This window comes from Aedes aegypti, chromosome 2 (assembly GCF_002204515.2).
Source record: "Aedes aegypti strain LVP_AGWG chromosome 2, AaegL5.0 Primary Assembly, whole genome shotgun sequence".
Classification (NCBI taxonomy): Eukaryota; Metazoa; Arthropoda; class Insecta; order Diptera; family Culicidae; genus Aedes; species Aedes aegypti.
In genome coordinates this window covers 66,523,217-66,546,557 of record NC_035108.1, presented here as the reverse complement: position 1 = coordinate 66,546,557, position 23,341 = coordinate 66,523,217, and the positions used below count along the sequence as shown (strand labels likewise).

Sequence of the window (23,341 nt, the reverse complement as noted above, 5' to 3'; positions counted from 1 at the left end):
TTGTTTCTTGATGAATTCTTTAAAGAATTCCTGAATAAACTCATTTCAAAATAACAGGATGCTTGGCAAACACCTTTCAAGTTTCATAACAGATTTTTTGGCAAGGTTCATTGCAGACAGTTGATAGAACCTTCAAATGATTTCTGGTAAAATCTTTACTAGAAGTCTGAGTTTTAGTTGGGCACCAAAAATTATTCAAAAAGTATCGTGACGCAATTACATAAACATGAATGCTGAGAGCCTTATCTTTCAAATTAAAACAAAATATTCACCATTGTAGCAAACCAGTTAATTTTGATGTTATTTTTAGCCGACCAAGGGAGAAGGGCAATCAATGGACCATGGACTACGCCCTGGTACGTACTGCTGCTACTACACAGGAAAAACGATTTCCCCGTGTTGAAAAAATCCAATCGACAATTTGTCACGTAATATGTGACGGTTAAAGGCACCCCAATCGTTGACGACGTTCAGCGAGGTCCCGTTGGTAACCGAGCGACTCGTGTCATTTTTATGCCATCATCATCATCATCATCCAGAGGAGCGTAGAGATTTATGTGTGCCATCATCGTGAACCAATATTTGCGTAGGGGAACTGGGGGTAATATGCCCATAGGGGGCAAAACGCGCCACCATCGTTTTGGACGAACGATGTGTTTTATTATGCTTTTTTTGACCCTAGATCATAGAAAATGGATAAAAAGGCTTTTGCTAATATGTTTTTATGTGTTTTTCTCAACCAAATCGATAAAATCGTATAAAAACGTTTTTCGCTGTTTTCGTTGCAATTTTGTGCGATTTTCAATGTCATTTTTTAGGTCGATAAATAACCCAATTTCTGAAACTATTGCCGAGAGCCAACTTGTGCACTGTCATAGTTTGTATTACGTGCAAAACATATGTTAAATTTGCCCTCAAAAAGCTTATTGGAGGACCTAAACTTTAATCAACTCTGGGGGCAAAACGCCCACCCCTCTTGCATAACACCAAAACAGCCGTTTGAATTCAAATTCTACCAAACGTAATGCCACGTTGAAGTTACGCAGAAATTTGAACCTTACAAATGTACATTTTTCGCATCAGCATGTATACTATTAATGAACAATAACATCTGAACAAACGCCCGGATGTATGCAACACATATACATGCATGATTGTGTGCGTTCGTTTACAGCATGGCTAACGCCGAACTCAAGCGGGGCGTTTTACCCCGCAAAACAATACATATGCAGTTAAGCAAGCATTTTTTAAAAATTAATTTATAAACCCCAGAAAAGTTAAAATGGATAGCTGTTTCTGCTATTTGGTAGAAAACATGTTTGTCTATCTGACCATAATTAAAAAAGAGCATGAAATAATGTTTTTCACATCTAAAATCGCTGTTCTCCTTAACGTGGGCAAACTACCCCCAGTCCCCCTACACTTCCATTCTGCAGTTTGCTCCACAAACATGTCGGGGGACTGGGGGTAGTTTGCCCACGTTAAGGAGAACAGCGATTTTAGATGTGAAAAACATTATTTCATGCTCTTTTTTAATTATGGTCAGATAGACAATCATGTTTTCTACCAAATAGCAGAAACAGCTATCCATTTTAACTTTTCTGGGGTTTATAAATTAATTTTTAAAAAATGCTTGCTTAACTGCATATGTATTGTTTTGCGGGGTAAAACGCCCCGCTTGAGTTCGGCGTTAGCCATGCTGTAAACGAACGCACACAATCATGCATGTATATGTGTTGCATACATCCGGGCGTTTGTTCAGATGTTATTGTTCATTAATAGTATACATGCTGATGCGAAAAATGTACATTTGTAAGGTTCAAATTTCTGCGTAACTTCAACGTGGCATTACGTTTGGTAGAATTTGAATTCAAACGGCTGTTTTGGTGTTATGCAAGAGGGGTGGGCGTTTTGCCCCCAGAGTTGATTAAAGTTTAGGTCCTCCAATAAGCTTTTTGAGGGCAAATTTAACATATGTTTTGCACGTAATACAAACTATGACAGTGCACAAGTTGGCTCTCGGCAATAGTTTCAGAAATTGGGTTATTTATCGACCTAAAAAATGACATTGAAAATCGCACAAAATTGCAACGAAAACAGCGAAAAACGTTTTTATACGATTTTATCGATTTGGTTGAGAAAAACACATAAAAACATATTAGCAAAAGCCTTTTTATCCATTTTCTATGATCTAGGGTCAAAAAAAGCATAATAAAACACATCGTTCGTCCAAAACGATGGTGGCGCGTTTTGCCCCCTATGGGCATATTACCCCCAGTTCCCCTCAAAGAGGATGTCGTTGTTCCGGGTGATGTTCGTTGTTGAAAATTTCATCTTTTTTCGAAACAGAAAACAAACAACGGGTTTGAGCGGGAGTTGCGTGTGCTGCAAATGTATTTGCATATTGGTGCAGTTGGAAAACAAGAATCTTCGTTGGCAAATCATACTGCCGGGAGCTGGAATCAGAAAGCGGAAACAAATAAAAAACAATCATACTTCACAAATTGGTTCATTTCTTCGAAACGTTATAACTTCGTTGCAAACTCAAACAAATCAACAATGAAGAATATATAAAAACAAATTTGAGAGTAACACTCACATAGGAGAAATCAGTATAAAACCAACGCCAATCCAATCCAATCCTTTCTTTTGAAAGTTATCCTGATTTCCTCTTGTAAATCTTCTAAAATATTCTTTAAGATTATCCACAACTGCTCCATGCAATCTTTCATAAGAATCTGTATATTTATTTTTTCAAGGGATCTGTTTAGGAAATCTAAAGAGGTATCCCGGAGGAGTGCAATTCATTGAGGATCGAATCAATTTCCAGTTAACATAAAACTTAGCAGCTTCAACCAACTCATCCTCAATTGTGGGAGCACTGCATGCTGTATGCAAAGCACCTGCAGCAGAAACCATGAAAGCAAATATCATCAGCGGAAATAAGTTGCACCAAGTGCCTCCAAAGCGGAAACCTTTTTTCCTGTGAAGCTGAAGAAAGCATTTGCATCCAGAATCGACATTGTGTTTCCCTCCGGGGCAGCAAACCGGATACGGAGTAGAAGAAATCTTGTTTACAACTTCCGAGTGCCTTCTTGCGGAATATTTGCAGGGTAATTCGATTCATGGGAACACAACACGGGAGCATTCGAAGTAGCTTACTATCACTTGGGAAGATGAAACAGCTACCTACCGCTGGCAATTGAATGCAATTGTTTTACATGAAATCAATAGATTTTCGCACTGCAACGAGCAGTGTTGCTCAATCGGCATGAGCTACGGTTCACTGATAAAGATGAAAAAATGGCAATTTTTACAAGATACATGTGACGATTTGTATTTTTTGAAGTGACTCGGATAATGAGATATAGTATCTAAAAATAATGATTATTCGCTCATTTTAATTTATTGTTTTGTCTTGTAAAATTAATCTACATGATCTATTGTAAATACAATTATTTACTATTCTACACGCTCATAGATTGCATTAAATCCAATCTTAAAGTTGAGAACAGAGCAAATGACAACGTCTGGTAAGGATAGTCACTTGCGACGAACACATTTTCTAGTAGATGTAGAGGGGTCGACCTAAAACCGTGTCATCGTGCTCTTAACACCGCGGCTGATACCACCCCACAGTGCCACTAAACTAACAATAGATGGTCAAAACCTCTTAGAGGCATTAAACATACAGGTTTCTTCTACAGCGGGGATTCGCTCGTTGGAGCTCCGCTACATGGTTGGATGTTCACTGGTTGGAAAATATTCCAACTAAAAAGCACTCGAATGTCAAGAGTAGATGTCAAACTGACTTTGACGTCTGAGCACCATCGCATTGAAGTCTCCATATATTGCCCATTGCACGGTTACGTCATCAGAAAATCTCTCAACTTTGACAGGTACTGGCATCGCTGTTTTCAGATTTCCCGAAGGAGGGAAAGAGAGCGATTTTTTTATGATGTCACCGTGCAATGGGCAGTAGAACAAATATGCATGTATATGTGCGAATCGTGGCGTTTTGCTCTCCAGATGCGTGACTCAGGAGCATTTTCATCAGCTGTCAGTCGTTCCAACTAACGGGTCGGATGTGCTAGATGGAAGGCAGTCGTGTTCCGACCAGCGAATCCACACTGTATACATTTTTTTTAAATAGCATTTCGAATGAAAACAAAATATAATGTTCCTGTTGTATTATACAGGGCACTCAAGAGAAGTTTTTTTCTGAAAGCTGAGTTTCTTAGTAAAATTAACAAAAAAAAAAACAAAAGCAGTTTGAATAAATTTGTAATTCAGTTTTAAAATAGTTGATCTCGTTGTTACTGTAAAATACTAACACCTTTAAACGGAGTAACTTTAAAAATTTCTTGTTTTTTTTTTTTAATTTTTGCATTTTGTTTTAATGGTTTTTATATTATATTTTTCAAACAAGTTCCGATATCTAAGTTATCGATTGCAGTTGAAAGATTGCATAACGAAGCATTTTCATATTATCGAACATCGTTTTTCGATTAAAGGGATACTTCGATAATGGGTACGTAAACACATTTAAATCCACATCAGAAATACTGTTCGTCGTGATTGTTATTGCAACTAGATTGGAGAATGTTAATAGAGAACTTGGAATAGATTTTATCAGTTAAAGTACACCACTTGTATATAAAAACACCTATAATTGTTTAAATATTCACATCGATAGATATCGGTTGATTCTCAGATTTCGACATTGAATCAAAAACAAACCAAAGGTTTTGTAATATAAATAAGGACAATTCGATCAAAAACGAATAAATTAGTAGTATATAGTTCGAGGTGGTTAACCTTGAATAGATAGTTCTGATCTTGATTACGAAAATTCAATTTGTTAAGATGAAACAGTTTGGAATCAACTTCCAAGATTGCACTAAAATTTCAAAGGCACAAATCTCGCGAAGAAAGTATCCAACGACAGTGCACTTTTTATTTTTGCTATGTGCACTAGCAGAAAGCTTAAAATAAGAAGTTCAGTAACGTTTGTCCACTATTTCTCCAGTACAGTGCAAAAACGTGAGCAGGGGCACAAGTCAGTCATTGTTGCGGCCATCTTTGGATTCCGAAGTGTTTCACCTTAAAATGCGTTTCGATAAGAGATTTGAGACCGAATTTTGGTTCTGCTATAACTAGGCTGTGACATATAAGTGTAGAACTCTTATTATCGTAGAACATATTGTTTGTAAACGTTTAAAAAATGCTAAAACCGCATCAATTTTTAAAATTCGAATACAATGTCTTAAATGTTTTCGATTCCAACGAAAAAAGCTCTGACATGAAATATAATACATACTAATATTCTTAACATATGAGCAGCTCAGCTTGCTAAACATTTTCCGAAAAAGCCCATTTTTTGATCAAAATGTATTGGTATATTGGTATTATCTCACGTAAAATGTGTCATATTTCCTTTGAAACCCATAGCAAAGAAAGCGGCATCGTATTGAAGAACGATGAAGCTTTTACTTGATAGTTAATAAATGTTGGGAATTTCAACAGAAAACCCGTTTTTTTACACATCTGAAAGCTGAGAAAAAACTGAATAAAAGCAGCTACAAAAACAAGGTGAGTAAATGATATTTACCCTATGAAATAAATACGATTTTGACGTAAATGGCGATTTTTTTATGTTGGGCATAGTGTTGTTAGCAATCACAGTAGTCAACACGTTTTCATCAGTATTCGACAGCCTTTGCCTTCAGCATTCACAATACGAGCGATCAAACGAGCGTAAATGAAGGAAAAATGTCAATTGATTTTAGCTGATCACGATGGCGCCACCAGAAAACGGTACGGTTTTGTTTATTTCTATCATTTTTCGTAATGAGAGCTGCTTCCCTTTTATGTGTGTCACATTCGACATAACAAAAAATATTGAGCTATTTCTGTTTATGATCGAACATTTGGGAAATCTATGGAAAAATCATGATTTATGAAAATGTCATCGAGTCAGACGAAATTCATTCCACAGTTTTTGTATTTATCGATGTTCATTCCAGCGCTCGTGCGAGATGATTGTAACGGATGAGTGTAGAGAAATCATTTGACTGATGACCATGGAACCAAAACGAACGTCGCGAAAAATGCCGAATGTTTACAGCATAGGTGGGCATTTGAATGAATATCAGAAATTGATTGAAAATCAATTGAATTCATTAACTCAGTAATAGTTCGAAATTTTTTTCAAACCCGTAAGTTACTTCCATCTAGATGTTTCCTCGAATTCTAAAAAAATGGTTGACCGAGAGTTTAAACATTTTCAAAAATCTTTAGAGATCTCTCAGCTTGACGATACCTCTTACTTACTGTTTTTTGTGACATTTAAGTTCTTTGGCATTTTGCCTATATTTTATGGGCCTCAAAATTAATAGAGATATTCTAGTCTTGTAGGGTAATCTCAGAAATAAAGGGACCCTACTTTTAAGCATTGATTTTGTTGATAATATAGAAAGATTCGCAAGTTTCATGAATCTGAAATCAATATTAATCCAAATATTGAACCTTCCAAATACTTTCTCCAGGGAAGATCTTTGTAGAATTGAAAAAATTTATATTCGTGTTCATAAACAAAGGATTTTTATAAACCCATTTGAACGGCGAGACAAATGCATTCTTTTATATCTTGCGAATAGCACAATGTTTTGTAAGCAGTTTGGCCAGAAGACCACTTCACTAAACAATGATTGGTTTTATTAAAGGTTTGAAGTAAAACTAATCAAAAATCTTTCAGCATGAGTTTACACTCAAAATTTATTTTATTATACCCTACAAAACCCTTAAATTTTTATCCTGTTTGCCTGTAAAACAATGGTCAAAGTAATGACATGTAGTTTTTGTGTCAATTCTTTTACTAATGTAGTTTTCAAGAAAAAACTTATTTGTTTCAATAATTTTCCTTTAAAACAGCTTAAAAACGATGACATGTACTTTTTCGACATAAATTTTAGCGTTAGCGTTAGCGTAGTTACGGTATACTTCGTAGATTGGATACTAGCAACATTCATGTTTTTTATTTTGATAATCTCATCTAGATTGCTTTCAGGAGCAGGGCTAGGGAGTGAACCTTGTTCCAATCCTTAACAAGAATACCAAAACCATGAATATCGCTATTCCCGGCCACGCCCATCTTTACCGTAACTTGGGAAGAGAGAGGAAATGTTGATGTAGCACTTACTTAATGAGAGGCCACCGACTCAGCGACGCCCTCATAAGTGCTACGGAGTTGGGGGTTGGGAAAGGTATTTGGTCAGGATTCGCCTGAGAAGCTGGCGATAGACACAGAGCATTTGATGTTTAATTGTTTTAAATTTAATCTTTTGAATGCTGGCATGCAAAAGAAAGGAGCAATGCTTTATTTATAGTATGAACAAAATTGTTTCCCGTGAAAAAAGGGAATGGTCGCGCGTTCGACGGAAGTGACATTCTGCTTAGATAAAGCAGAACCGATCCCTCCAAGGTCATCGGTTTAATGCTTACAAAAAAAAGAAAAGAAAAATGCTGTCTGAACTACACGAAACGAGAGGCTGTCCACGACGCATAAACCGAGAAAAGAAAAAAAAATGCCAAATGGACAATTTTGAGACAAACGACTGATTGATCATTAAATCCGTCTCCCGTCCCCGTAAGGGCAATCAACAGAATAAAATGATAAACATTACATGCTTTTTCGTAACCGTACAACGCAAAAAAAAGAACACGATTGATCTCGATTCCGGCTCTCGCCCTCCCGTAAGAGCAAGCAACATAATCGAATGACATTGCAAACCACTGAAGTTTCTCAACCGTCCAGCTGAAACGCGTTTAAATCGGATAAAAATTAATTTCGACCATTTAAAAGCACTCCGTAATCGAAAAACACGAAAGAACGATCTGCTGAACTTTTCCCATGGTAAAACGGAACAAACTCACCAAATTGCCTGCAATATCTGCAAAATTGTTTTCGCAGATGCGGAATCCCGTCATCCGAATCACATGGGCCGGAACTCATCGTTGGTTACAACACATCAACTATTTCACACGTTTTTCATTTTTCACCACTAATCACTATCACTAAAATGAAGACAAAAACTAAATTTCTTTGCTAGTTGATGGAACTATGAAATAAAAATTTTGACGGGAATGAAAATTTTTCGCGGCCGGTATGAAGCACGGCACACTACGATCCCTTTTTCGACATAAATTTTATTGAACAAAAACAGTGCCTGTGTTTGAGAGAAAAAGGAACACTAGATCAGACTGAAAACATCTTTTTGCTTATAGCATCACGAAAACCTCTAGTTTTATAACCTATTTGCCTGTGAATCAAAATTGAAATCGACGGAATATAGTTTTTCAGCATTAAATTCCTTCAACTGTGAACATGTTTAAGATAAAATAGACATTTTTTATAACACTCCAAATTTCAGCAACTAAAATAACTTTGAAAACCTATATTTTTAAATGTAAATCAAAATTTGAAGCGATTATTCGATAAAAATTCCAGAGAAATACAAATTCTAAATTTTATAATGCATATATCCACTTAGTGAAGCGACTTTCAAAATTTTTAAAAAAATTGATAGAACCACTATTTGAAATGAACGCACATTTCTCGAAATAAGCAGTCTATCTTAATATATTGAGTTTAAGGCACTTCCTGATTTTATCTGGAATGCTTTTAAGCACAAATTCAACACCATTCCAAGTAAGGGGTCATGCACAAGTTACGTCACGCTCCAAGGGGGGGGGAAGGGGTCAAGCCAAGTGTGACAAGCCTTACAAAATTTTCGAAGGACTCATACAAAAAACGTGACATAATTTGTGTACCATCCCTAATAGAATATGATATTTTTCAATACTTTCTTAACTCTATTGAAAAATTAAACATTTTTTATTTTTGATTAAACTCGAAGTTTGCTTTACTCAAAATCCAATTTTCCAAACCTGTTTGCCTATGAATAAAACTTCAACCCATATCTAACCCATTTAACCCATAACATGTACTTGTTTTTAATTAATTATGAATCGTGGTTTACTGCTAACCAGCCGAGTGGAATAACTTAAAAATTAAAGCGAAAACATGTTTTTTTACATAAATTGGCTTGCAGAAAACAAAATGTGTAAAAATCAAACTGTTTTGACTACACCCAATTTTTTCATTAACAATAACGAAAACCTTACTTATAACTATTGATTATTTTCTGAAAATTAAAATTTAATGCGATGATTTTCAAAAACTTGTAAAAAACATAGCAACGCTATGAGTTTTATTTTACAGACAAGAAGGTTTGAAATAATAATGCTTTTTAGATTTTAAGTACAAAAAATTTAGAGTGTAATCTTGAATTACTTTACATGCTCATGGACATCTTCAGAGCACTGAATCGATTCTGTATCGAAACAATTAAATTTTCAAAGTTTTAGTGGTTGAACAAATTTAGAGCATTTTCAATAATGACTTATTCTTATCGAACATGTTCAATGGTTTTCATCAATAAAATTTGTGTTGAATGAGCTTCATGTCGTCTCTTCAAATTTGGACTCACAGCAAATAGTTGTAGAAATTGGGATTATGTATAGATTTTTCTGTGAAAGACATTTTGGGTGTAATCAAAAATTTCTACTATAACCCAAACATGTACACTCAACTTCTTGAACTAAGTTGTATATATATTTTAGCAATTAGTTTCAAAAGCTGGTTTTGTGTGCGTGTGTTTTTTTTTTCTTCAAAGAGAAATAAATTTTATATTCCAACATTCATCATTCAACTCAAACATACGCACCGCTTCTCCACAATTGAATTTATTTAGAGGAACTAATTAGAAAAAGTTATAATAAAATAAGTATTTTCTTGTTTTTCAATTAAAATAAATTTTGAGTGTATCCCAAAAATATTATTTCTACCCAAAATATCCACTAGATTTTTACAAATACATTCAAAAACTGCTGTTTTAAACATTGTTTTACAGGCAAACGGGATGAAAATTTAGGGTTTTTCGTAGGAATAACTCCGGCCATAGGAACAATCCTGAGATCCTTTGGCCACTTTGAAAACATTTGGTTTAAGTATACTGACAAAAATAATTGAAATCCATTAAATATTCGCTGAGCGATGAGAATTTAAGTTTTGTTTTTCTTTCACTCTGGCCTTTACGGGTTAACTTAACGCTGATTGTTTCTTCTTTCTGGCATTACGTCTCAACTAAAATAGAGTCTGCTTCTAAGCTTAGGCCTCGGCAATCTGATTGGTTATCCTACTTTCCTAATTATTCCATGAAAAATAATTATCAAACCTAGAATCTATGCAAAATTTCGCCCTAAGGAAGACTTTTTTTCTACTCTACTAATATTAATTGAACCGATATGCTTTCATTTAAAGCTTTTAATTCGTAGGGACCTTCCTTAGCCAAGTGGTAAGAGTCTGCGGCTACAAAGCAAAGCCATGCTGAAGGTGTCTGGGTTCGATTCCCGGTCGGTCCAGGATCTTTTCGTAATGGAAATTTCCTTGACTTCCCTGGGCATATAGTATCATCGTACCTGCCACGCGATATACGAATGCAAAAATGGCAACATTGGAAATGAAAGCTCTCAGTTAATAACTGTGGGAGTGCTCATAAGAACACTGAGCTGAGAAGCAGGCTCTGTCTCAATGAAGTCGTAATGCCAAGAAGAAGAAGAAGAAGAAGAAGGGGAATTCGTATTAAAGCAGAAAAACAATGAAAGTCAGAAACTATTTCTGTTAATAAAACTGTGGTGGCGAATACTGGTAATGAATTTACGAGCACCATTGCGAAACAAGGTATAAGGGAGCTAAAGTTTTAAGAAATTTGATTTTTTTTTATTTTCTATTATGGATATGAAATCCCACCTTTGCTAGTAGCTAGGAATATTCGGAGTGATTTGAAGGCAGTTTATAATTATAACAATTTTATATCGAACCTAGTCTAACTGGAACATTATTTCTTATTACATAGAGTAAGGTGGGGCTTTAGTGGTATAATCAAAGTTTCCAAAAAACAAAAGTAGTTGAAACAAAATAAATACCATACAGCGAACATTCAACATATTGGCTACAATTTTGCTGAACAAACTTGTGTCAAAATATTTACTCGGTTTTGTTTTTATTATTTATTATCTTGTAGAAACTTTTGCCCCACTGGTGGGGCAAGAGTCCGAATCTATTGTAGGCAGAAGTTCGCACGATTAAAACACAAAATATCGATACTTTTATTACAGACATACATAATACCAGCCGTAAACTTTTGATTTGGTTCAATGCAACGAAAGTTTGACCAAAAATAACAATATTCACGTCGAAAAACCACGAATAGCCATAACTTTTCTAAACCTCAATCGATTTTAGACATTTGAAGTGAAAGCTTCTCACTTGAATAGCATATGAACCACCATGACATTTATAAGTTTTGTTTTGAATTGAGCTAGAAATCTTGAAAAGAAACTCTTGCCCCACTGGAACTTTTGCCCCAGTTTACTCTATAATCGGAATAATATTTTTAAATAAGTCAAGAAGACGCTTATTATCTGGAATGCCTTAAAACCATTTTGAACATCTACTTCTAGTCTCGTTCCACTGTGTGGACTGAACGATGAAGGATATGACAAAGTGTCAGCTACCGGCTATCAAGCGATTAAACCAGGAAACCGTCGGAACCCAATCCCTGATTTATGGTGGTTCGGTAAGGTTCACATGTTATGGCTCCGTCTATCCGCGTTATGTAGGTGGCTGGTACCTGCATTCTATAGGATTGTTGTACAATGTGCACTCCGACAAGCTATGCTTCACAACGCAATACATAGAGAGCACAAACGATATTAATTTATACTCTTTGTGACCTCGGCAATATCGCCGTGGTCCCCCCTGACTCCATATCGTTTCCATAGATTAGCGTCCACCCCATTGATGTGGCGGGGGGAATGTTCGAGACTGGCATATTTTGATTATTTTGAAGTGGGTACTGCAAATTCTATGGATCCAAAGTGTGAATAACCACTATCAAGATTTGAGGATGACTGAGGCTTACTTTCTGGCATTTGGCTTCTTGGCATATCATGCGAACGATCACGATCAGAAATCCGCTAGTTTTCTTTACAAATGACTATTTTCGCATGTGTAAGTACATCGTGTGGCATGATCCAAAGTGAAAATGGATCCAATCTTCTTTTGATATCGTGGAGATCTCCTAAATCGAGCATTTAGTGGGGTTGCTATCATCATTATTAGCCGAATAAAACATCAACATTTTTCGGATGTTAAACAAAAATTTTTGAAGCTTTAGGTGTTTCTGTTGAAACACGGTTTGGTAAATATTCTTCCATAGTTGCCTATTTGCCTTTTCAACGCACTGGGCAACAGATTAATTTGCTTCAAACTAACTTTCGGAAATTGGCTCATAATATGCCATTCTTATTTTATTTTTATTTTTTTCATTTGTGGCTTTATTGCCAAACATCGCTTATGGAATAATTGGCAAAGCAATTCTAACGGCAGAGTTTCATTTGATCATTGCTCTTCAGGATATTTATCAATTCAATACCCTGATAGCCATACTTGTTTTCCTCTTCTAGAAACCTTTCTACGATTTATCTGATTTTTAACGACTCCAATCATCTTTGCAGCCAACTGGTTACTCACGCTGTTTTTGATTCTGATCATGTTCCTATTACATTTCAAATATTCCATGAAGCTCAACTTTCAATTATTTGAGAGCTGAATGGAACAATATCTAGATCCTCTGGAATTCAACAAAAATGCAGTGACTGTTTTCTGATTCAACCCTGAAGATTACAACAAAGGAATGGGAGTCAAAGGATTTTTTTCTGGAATCGGGACTATCCTAATACATCACTTCCACTGGTAACATAACGACCACATCTAATGATCACATTGTTCTAGATAGCACATTCCTCGTAAGCCATGTATCAAACCCTCGCTCTACAGATGCTGCACTTTCAAGCCATCGTACCTCGAAATTTTGATTTATGAGTGTTTGCTTTTAATTAAATGGCATCCTCTCGAGTGCACGTTGCTCCATTTTGGCGGCTTCTCGTATGCTTCGCCCCGTTTCGGGTAGATGCAAATAGTTTAGAACACACATTCACGAGCTGATCCAACTACTGTAACAACTTCAGATTCACACGGGAATCGGAATTCGATGTACGTGTTACAAATCGATGCCGACGAATTCTTGCAAAATGCACAGATTAATTTAATCGCGATTTCTTTTTCTTTTGGACGTGGGTGAAAACGATTTTTTGTGGACCATAATGAATAAATTTGCGAAATTCTCACAAATATAGAACACATAAATAGCTTCATTGGCCGTTGCGGTTCAGAATTTTTTCAGACACTTGATTTTACCTGCTAATAGGAGAAAAAAAACGCGTTTAATTTACATAACCTAAATATATAACGCATTAATCGTGGCAATAGAATATTGTAACGATTTTTGCCTGAAATTATTAATAATTTTATTTGACATTTGTTCCAATGTTTCAACATTGGATATTCTATGTAACTCATTGGTACTATACCAGGGAAGAAGCCTCAGAATCATTTTCAAAATTTTATTTTGAATTGTCTGCAGAGCTTTCTTCCTGGTACTACAACAGCTAGTCCATATTGGTACAGCATGTTGTAACATGGCTGGCCTGAAAATTTGTTTGAATAGCAAAAGCTTGTTCTTAAGACAAAGTGTTGATTCCCTGAGGTTACTCAGGTAAGTCAGATGTGAAAATATTGTATAATTTTGGTCCCAAAATGCTGCCATGAGGAACACCAGCTCTTACAGGAAGTTTTTCAGTCCTGGAGTTCTGATAATTAGCCTGAAGTGTACTTTTGACAGATAACTTTGAATTATTCTAACAATGTATGTTGGAAAATTAAAGTTTTTTTTTTTTAATTTTACATTCAAGTCTTCGTGCCAAACACGATCGAATGCATTTTCTATGTTTAGAAGAGCAAGATCGGTAGAATAGGCTTCAGATTTGTTGGAATGGACCAAATTTGTTACACCCAAATGTTGATGAGTGGTCGAATGTCCATGGCGGAATCCGAACTGTTCATTGACAAAAAATGAATTTTCGTTGATGTGGACCATTATTCTGTTCAAAATGACCTTTTCAAAAAATTTACTGATGGAGGAAAGTAAACTGATTGGACGATAGCTAGAAGCTTCTGCAGGATTTTTGTCTGGATTTAAAATTTGTACAACCTTAGCATTTTTCCATTTATCGGGAAAATATGCCAACTGAATTTGTTAAATATATCAACTAACAATGCTAAGCTATTTTCTGGATGTTTCTTGATGAGGATGTAAAAAGTTCATCATCACCAGGAGCTTTCATATTTTTGATTTTGTTAATTATTGGTGTTCCGAATCAATCTCCAAGGAATTTTTGGTATTGGCTTCTGAGGTTTTTCCAAAATTTTTGATAATTTCCAAAAGGATTTAGAGCCAGGATTCAATTGAGAAATTCGATTTTCAGCATTTCTGTTTCTAAGACGGATCAAGAGCTTAAGATCATCGTCTATAATCACGGATTTGAATTTTACTTCACATTTTGGTATTGCAATGTCCCTGAGCAATTCTCGCTGAGACCGGTTCACTATTTGCACTTGGTCTTTCAAAATGTTTAACATTATGCTCATTCAAAAGCTCCTATCGAGTAACCACAGACAAACAGACGTAACAGCTAGAACAATTACGAGATTAAAACATAGTCATTTGCTTTGTGATTTGCTTTTGACTGTAATTCACCAGTCATCCCAATGTAGCATGCTGAACAGTCCTTGCATGGAATGTTGTAAATTATGTTTGTTTGTTGGCCAGGGGGAGTAAGTGTAAAAGTTGCATTAATTAACATAAAATAAAATTTATCTAGTATATTAGCCGTAGTGGGACGCCATCATCAAATTCTGTAGACAGCATGTCGGACAAGACACACACATACACAACAACAAAACGCAACCTCTGTAAGTTACACACAACACTTATGAATATTTAACATAATTAAAACAAATTTATTTTACAACACATAATTATAGAAATCCCAGAAGAAGGTAAAATATACACCGAAACGTAGGAAAGTAGATGAAAAAGGCGTTTTAGCTGCTTATCTAGACTGAAAGAGCCGAAAACCGTTAAAATACATAGTCATTTGAACATTTACGCCCAATGCTAAAAATACTTCATTTGGCCAACCGTGAACTAGGTGGCGGTAGTGAGCAAACGTCAAACTCGAACAAAAATGATGCGAGTGCCATGAGTGGCCAGTCGGCCAACTACCAAATATTTGAATTGGGCGCTATTCTGCTGCACGATGGTAATAATTAGAGTGTTACGTCTGTTTGTCTGTGGAGTAACTAAAAGAACTGCAATCGGTTGGTCAAATTCAGGGACCCCTCGTTAGTTATGATCAAAACAGTTATTGAGAACCCCTTGGTTCTTGACAAATTATTGCCTCACTCAAACTGCCATAACTCAAAAAAATTTTCAACAACCCCTTCACAATAACATGGTATGTTTTCTCTATACGAGCTCCAATTGAAAAAATATTTGGCGGTCATATTGAATTTGGCCGCCCCATTGGATTTTATCGGAAAACCTGAATTTTCATGATGTTCGCAACCACCGATTTTAAAAGTTGTTTCATCACTGGATAGCTGAGTTAGTTTTACACAAAATGTGAAGAAACCAGAGCTGTATAATTTTTAAACAAAAGTTATGAGCGTGCGATTTTGTATACGATATTATTTCTTATCGTGCTGGTGTAATTTGCGGTCATATAACGGTGCGGTAGCGATTCTCGCTAGCTGTGATGTATTAGAAATGTGGAAAATTATCTCTGTAATGCTTAACATGGGCTTCGTAGCCGTGCGGTTAGCGGCGTCAGTCGTTTAGGCGTATTGTGCTACGGAGTGTGGGTTCGATTCCCGCCCCAGTCGGAGAAAACTTTTCGTCAAACGAAAAATTCTTCACTGGTCCATTGGTCGTTCCGTGTGTCCGTTGTCTAATGTTAGTTATGTTCAGTCTGTGCAGCCTATAGCTGAAGACGGTGTAAATTGTCTTTATATGCATTGGTGCTAGAATAGAAGAGTACAAAGAGAGGGAGGGTGTCAATATAGGAGACCCCCTCCCTGCCATTTTCCGCATCCGTATATCGTGTAGCGAGCACAATGATACTCTATCTATGGTCAGGGAAATCAAGGGAATTTCCATTACGAAAAGGTTTTAAACCGATCGAGAATCGATCCCAAACACCATCAGTATGGCTTTGCTTTGTTATCGCTGACTTTACCACTAGGCATAAGAAGGCCCCATTATGTCACCCTAAATTGGAATATTTTTGACCGCCTTTCCCCGAAGATTTTTAAACGCTTGTCGCTTGTTTTTAACGGTCGCAATAATCAGGATTTTCACAAATTACGTAGTTTATTTATAAGGCGCTGTCCACAAAGTACGTAACGCTCTAGGGGGCGGGAAGAGTAGGCTCAAGCGTTATGGCTTATACAAAAATTAGAAATTTTTCATACTAAAAGCGTTACGGTCGAGTGAGAGGGGGTCAACAAATTTCTATTTTAGCGTTACGTAACAATTACGTAATGGATGTTGTCTTAACTATGCTTATTTTGTCTGACATCGCTGCATCAGAGATATTTTTATTTTCACATTGCAAAATATTCCTTCTTTGTCTAATCTAGTAAAAAAAATCCTTGAAAAGTTCTTCAAAAGAACTCACGATGAATATCCTTTGATATTCTTAAACGAACTTTACAGGTATTCAACCATGTGTTTTCAAGAGAATTCTTAACAAAGCATTCGACACTGAAGAAGTCTGTAAGTCGCAGACAAAATAGGCCTATCCGTCAAGATAAGCAACACATATTAGAGTTTAAAGGTATTTGCTCGCCTTACTAATTATTTTAGTATTTTATTTTTTGCAAAAAAGTGAAGTGTTAAAGTTAAACCAATTGTTATTTTCAAGCGGAATACGTTTTGAAAATACTCAGAAGTTTCCCGAACTATCGGTTTACTTCAGAGAATTATATGATTATTTACTTTGCGATTCTTCCGAAAAATTCACGAGAGATCCATCCAAATATATTCCAAAGATTAAATTCCTTAGACAACACTAGTTATTCCCTAGGGGATTTTTTAAAGAAATTTGTCAACAGATTTACTAAATGATTTTGCTATTCATTCTTGAACTTCTCAAATTATTCTCCAGAATCTGAATCAGGTATTTGTTTAGGTTCTTGAAATTACCATTAAAACATTTTCCGAATGTTTATTCTGGAATACTTTCATAGATAACATCTAGAAATCTATCCACTCTCTCCAAATTTATGAAAACTTTGTAGAACATCAAATTTCTATAAAATCAAAACAAGTCTTAGATTTAAAACACTTTTATCCAAATGTTTCCTCATTTTACTAAAAAAATTCAACTTTGTTCAACCATAACATCATAAATACTCAATCGATTCTGAAGATTTTTACATGTTTTTGAAGCAAATTTAGTTGTTTTCAAACTGTTTATACAACACATATTTCTAAAAAATGGTTTTGACTAAGTTGTTCAACAAAAACTACCCAAAAGCATGATTTATTTTTTAAGAAAAAAAAAAACAAATTTCTTTGGATTATTCAAGTTTTTTTTCCAGAAATTGCATTTTTTTTCTATAAAACTTAAATTAATAAAGCATCTTGCCTTAATTACGAGTTGAATAGTGCATATATTGTTTAAACAAATACAAACATATTTTTGTTTCAAAATTATTTAAAAATTGTTGCAAAGTCCTTCTCAAAGGTTTAACAAATGAGAAAAACCAGTTTCAGCATGAGAAATAGTATTTAACTGGCAAAAATTTGAAAAAACAGCGTTTTTTGTTAAAAAAAATCATGCTTTTGTGCAGTTTTTGCTTTGCGAAGGTTTGGTCAAACAAAGTTGAAATGTTAAGTAAAATGAGGAAACATTTGGAATAAATTATTTTTAACTAAAACTTTTTTTTATTTTAGACCAATTTGGTGTTTTACAAAGTTTTCATAAATTTAATTTTGAAGGTATTGATACTTAAAGTTTAAAAATCGGTTGAAAAATAACAAAGTTATGTTTACTTCACTTAAGGTCATTTTTTATAACCTTAAAATTCACCTTCAAGACGCTTGCGCCACCTCTAAATGTTAATATTTTTGGCTCAGATTTTGAGGTTTCTCTTTTAATGTGATTTGAATTCAGTAGAGTACACGAATTTTTGGTTTTGAGGACTTTTGAAAAATAAGCCGCACCCTAGTGTCCCCTCATTTGATATTTGTATTCAATCGCACACAACAACACCTTTAATCTTTACATTCTTTTGAATGAAAAGATTTTGAAACGAAGTTCCTCAAGGAAGCGTCATGCGAATGAATGAGAAACGATAGATAGGTAACGGAACAACGATAAATACCTAAGTGATTATTTAAAATATTTTCTCTAGAGGTGAATGATTACAGGATAAATAAATACTTTCTATCATTAAAGAAATGTATTATGAAAGCTCCTTACAAATTTATTTATGTATATCTTAATAAATTTCGTTGCCCTTCTATGTTATTTTGCTAAATGTTTGTCCGCAGATGCCGCTATGCTAATTTGGGAAGCAAAAGTATTACTGGGGTTTTTAAACAAAATTCGTCAAAAGATTCGAAGGCAAGAAACATTTTGTAAACACATTTCGTAGATGATTCTTGTATAATTCATGATTTTGAAGCAGATTTAAAAAAAAACTAGAATAATTTCTGACACAATTTGGAAATATTTCTGAAGGACTTTTGATAAACTTTACCACTGAATTTGAATATTTTTTTTGGAAAAAACTATTTGAAGGAATTTTGAAGGAAGTTTCTAGTAGAACTTTCAGCGAAATATCTGAGTATAAGATTTGACAGAATCAATATTATTATTATTTTTTTTTTTTTTTTTGAAGAATGAGAGGGAAAATTTTTAGAAGGTAAAGTTTTTTTTTTCGTAGTAGAATCCGGAAACTACTTTTTAAGACATAGAATGAATAGTCGTCTTCCAGGAGGAATTCACGTTGAAAGTATGAACAAACCTCACAATATTCTTTGACTTATTTCCAAGAGAATAGAGAATAAGTTCTTTATTGCGAAATTATTAAAATAAAGACTATGATCGATTTTGTTTGACATTTCACACCAGATTAAATTTTTGTCATCCATCTGAAGAAAGGCTAGAATGAAATTCCTTGAAAAGATTTTTTATGAATTAAGCCTTAATTTTAAACCCAAATTTCTAACTACTGTCTAAGACTTCAGTAATTTTGCCAATTTTTTTTCAATCAATGTCGGACATTATGAGAGTTGTAGGTAATGTACGTATATTTTGTGAATTCTTAGTAGGGAAACTCAAAAAGAACTCAAGATCAACTCTTCTGCTGCTTTATGCTAAACTCAAGATCAAAATGTGAACATGCTGCTTTATGCTAAACATTGGAAAAAGCGTCGTTTGCATTATTCCGAAAATACGAAATGAAAGAACCAAATTGCGAAAAAAAAACTCAATTTCGTACAACGGTATTTTTTGGAACGGAAATGTCGAAGCATTGCGCTAATGCAGAACTATCAGGGTACATTGACATTGAAATCAATGACAAAAATTTTTTGACGTGTTACGAGTTAATTTCCGCAAGTCATTTTGAAGCAAAATATCTTGCCGTCCAGTGCATTGAAAAAACAAAAAGGCAACTATGAAAGTATATTTACCAAGCTGTGTTGCAACAGAAATACCTAATGTTTCAAAAACTTTAGTTTCAAATGACGAAAACAGTTGATGTTTTATGCGCCCATGAATGATGATTGCAACTCGCCTACATGCCCCATCAAGTCGATCATTACGATAAACAAAAAAATAGATCTTTTGAGTTTGGATCCAGGTTTCAAATAAGTTTCTGTAATATCTGCTACATGTATATTATTAGCTGTTAGAAAATTAAACAGCTCGTCCTCTTTACCATTCAAGGAACGAGCAAAAACGAGGATCCATTAGAAAAACGTAATCCAATAACATTTAAAATAAAAATTTTAATCCGACGGAGTAAAACAAGTTTGAGAATAAGCATGATTAAAATCCAACTGATGTGTATGATTCTTAATCAAGCGATCGTTAACTCTAAGGAAATCATTTATTCCATTTTTGATCTCTTCAGGTGACTTATAGTCCCTTGAAAGACCTTTCAAGACATCTTTGAACAAACGTTAAGTTTTGTCGTCATAATTTAAAAAATTGTGCTTCTTCTCTTAAAAATGTTTGAGAAGAAGTTCGCGATCTTTAAGAGTTTCCGGAAAAACGCGACAGTCTTCTTCCTTTCCTTCCCCTAATAGAGTTCAAGATCTTCTGCCTAATCCCCCAAATTCGGAACAACTGACCACAAAAGGCGGCACTCTTTGCTTCATTACTTAAATCAAAGAGCCTGGGCTAGAGACTGCTTCGATTTGGTGTTCAGGAAATTTGTCTAGAGCATCGAACTGATTGCTCATTTTGATGCAATTATTAACATTATCCATTTCACCAATGCAAGAAAGTTTGCATTCTGGAGAATCGTCCTTTTTTCATTCTTGCCACGTTTAGTGACAGTTTTAAACCCCACTTTTTTGGGAGGAAGTTGTGAATTCATAGATTCACCCTTCCTGTAATTGCCACCATGTAAACGAAAGAAGACGTGACCTTATAGGAGGTTTTTTTTAAAGACGGTGTCCAAGAAGGATTACCACCGCTAGCTTTCGCTAACGGGTCCAACAACAAAAATCGAAGGCACGGGTCCAAACAAGGATCGTAAAGGGATCCAAATAAGAAAAATAGTACTGGAAGGCTGGTTTTATAGCTCTGAAAAGTACCGTTTTCTTAGCACTGAAAAGTACTGTTTGATTGCTTTAGGTAGTTTTCAAAACGAAGGTACGATGCGCACTGAATTCACATGTCCTATTTTCTACTCTTTGCAGGCCACTAACCTACAGCAAGCGCGAAAGCTGTGCATCTTCAGCAACTACGACCACCCTGCTGGGACCTCCGGTGGGGGCGCATGGTGCCTATCCGAGTACGATGCGTGGCTCCAATGGTGCTCTCCATCTGCATGCAATGGCACCGAGAGCCATCAGTCCGCTGATGCAGGTATGTCAAAATTCCTGCACACAATAATCAATCCCACTTTAACCCAATTCCATCCTCTATTTCCAGGGTCTGGACGAGAACTCGGTCTAAAGTGCAAATTCATCATCGTCACCACCATTCGGGAACTTCTCTTTCTGTTTGACTTCAGCTAGCCTAATCTAACGAATCTCTTCCAGGTTTTTTTCATGGTCAAATCAATGTCTTGTACGCTTCATGCTGTAAGTTAACTTTGCCTATAGGATATAACTCAAAAAGGGAAACGAAATGAGATTTGTATATGAAAATATCTGATAGTGTATGGAATTTCTTGTTGGATCATCGTACCGAGCTGTGTGCATAAATTAGGACAATTATATTTTCGAGAAGAAATATTTAAGATTGTTACCATTCTGTTGTACAGCCTGATCGGAGCCTAACTAGCCTAAAGGAAAAACGTACCGATTTGTATACTTTTAACTAAATTCATCGGTATATGTACAAAGAAAGATTTTTTAATTGGGGAAATGTTTTTGCTAACGAATATTTATGAAGCTCGAAAAGTCTTGTGTCAGTTTAGTAATGAATAGATTTACAGAACATGGAACGCGATGAAGCTCTTGCAAGGTACATCAATAGCTGAAATGCAACAGCAAAAAAACGAAAGCAGCAAAACTTTCCTCTATCTCTATAAATGTTGATGTCAGGTAAAATTGTACACTATCTGTAACAAATACACACACAATTTCTTTACAAGTTATTTTTTCGATGATATAAATATAATGTCAACTAATATGGAGTCAATACGGTGTTAGACGTACGATGTCCGAAAGCCTTCCTTTTTCAAAATTGCAATATGTTTTAAGATTCTAAAGATGAGCGATGTTTGTAAGAAAACGTTGTATACAGATCATTCGAATACTCTTATAGTATAGGTGTCATTGCCGATGTTCGAAATTCCAATCTGGATATAGAAAATCGAACTGAAATTTATGAGTTAACTTTGACTTAAAAGTCATTTGAATGTGGACTGCAGCTGAAAACAGAAGCCAGGAGTTTCTTCCGAAAAGTTATATTACAGCAGGCATTTTTCTGCTTAAAACCTGCTTAATTTTACCGGTAAAATATATACGAACAATATATTAGATTATACATCATCCTCCCATTGAAACACTATCGTCGTCTGGGTAAACCTTTCGCTCTCAAAGATAATTTCATTTCAATATAACCAGCAACACCACATTATTCATTACGGCACCGACCACGAAGGATGTAGCGTGCCATTAGTATATTATAAGTATGTGTTGAAAAGTTTCAGCTCCTATAGATTAGAGAAATTTAAGTGCTCACTCTATTATAACTCGCTGCACGTTTATCGTACGGGATACCCATATTTTAGAAAATTTGATACCACGTATACTTATTTTGCTGTATATGTAATAAATCTACCATAAAATTGAAAATATTTGACACACATTTCCAAACTGTGCTGCTGTGAAGCATCATGACTCGTTCCGCTCCAAGCAGTTTCGGCGTAAAAGTTTCGTCGACGATTCTCATTCCTTTTCCTAGTCCTTGCTTCCGAATGCTAACCTGAAGCATTGAAATAAATTGCATGGTAGGTATGTACTTTCTGAGAACGCACAGCCAGAAGCAGTGCCGAGGGAACCAACGTTGGGGAAAGATGTTTCTTCTAACTAAAAAATCAAGCTTGGATTTTTTTTTTGTTTTTCTTAATACTGATGCAGGGTAATATGAGCATACATCCTTCTGAAGTACCGTCGTTGGGGGTGACAATGGGTCAAAAAGGCATATGTACAATTTGTTTATTAAATAACTATCGCAATTTCGCTCCAATAAACTTCAAATTTGGTGTGTATGTACTTTGATGGTACATTAACAACTGTTCAAAAAATTATTGAAAAATATTTATTCACAGCGGCACTACAAGTGAATGAAAAATGACCCAATCTCACCCCATAGAGGGGGTGACATTGGGTCACTATTATTGAAATAACTTATTTTTGAGAATATGATTGCAAAACCATTCACAGCTGAAAAATATTGATGAAATACGATGCAAACAAGACGAAAAGATATCTAAGATATTTCACAAGTATGATAAACCCACTTAAAAGAACGATTATACCAAAAAATTGAAAAGCTATGA

At 35.2% G+C, this 23,341-nt stretch overlaps 1 protein-coding gene across 2 annotated transcripts in view; it reads left to right on the top strand.

Annotated features, from left to right (window-relative positions):
* LOC5567138 (diuretic hormone receptor) overlaps positions 1-21,975 on the top strand; it is a 424,292-nt gene extending 402,317 nt beyond the window's left edge. For both annotated transcript variants that reach the window (XM_021841104.1, XM_021841105.1), the window contains 2 exons: positions 21,027-21,195; positions 21,262-21,975. In XM_021841104.1, the coding sequence (XP_021696796.1) occupies positions 21,027-21,195; positions 21,262-21,285 (193 nt within the window). In that variant the 3' untranslated portion in view covers positions 21,286-21,975. The remainder of the gene's footprint in view (positions 1-21,026; positions 21,196-21,261) is intronic.
* Positions 21,976-23,341: the final 1,366 nt, after the last annotated feature.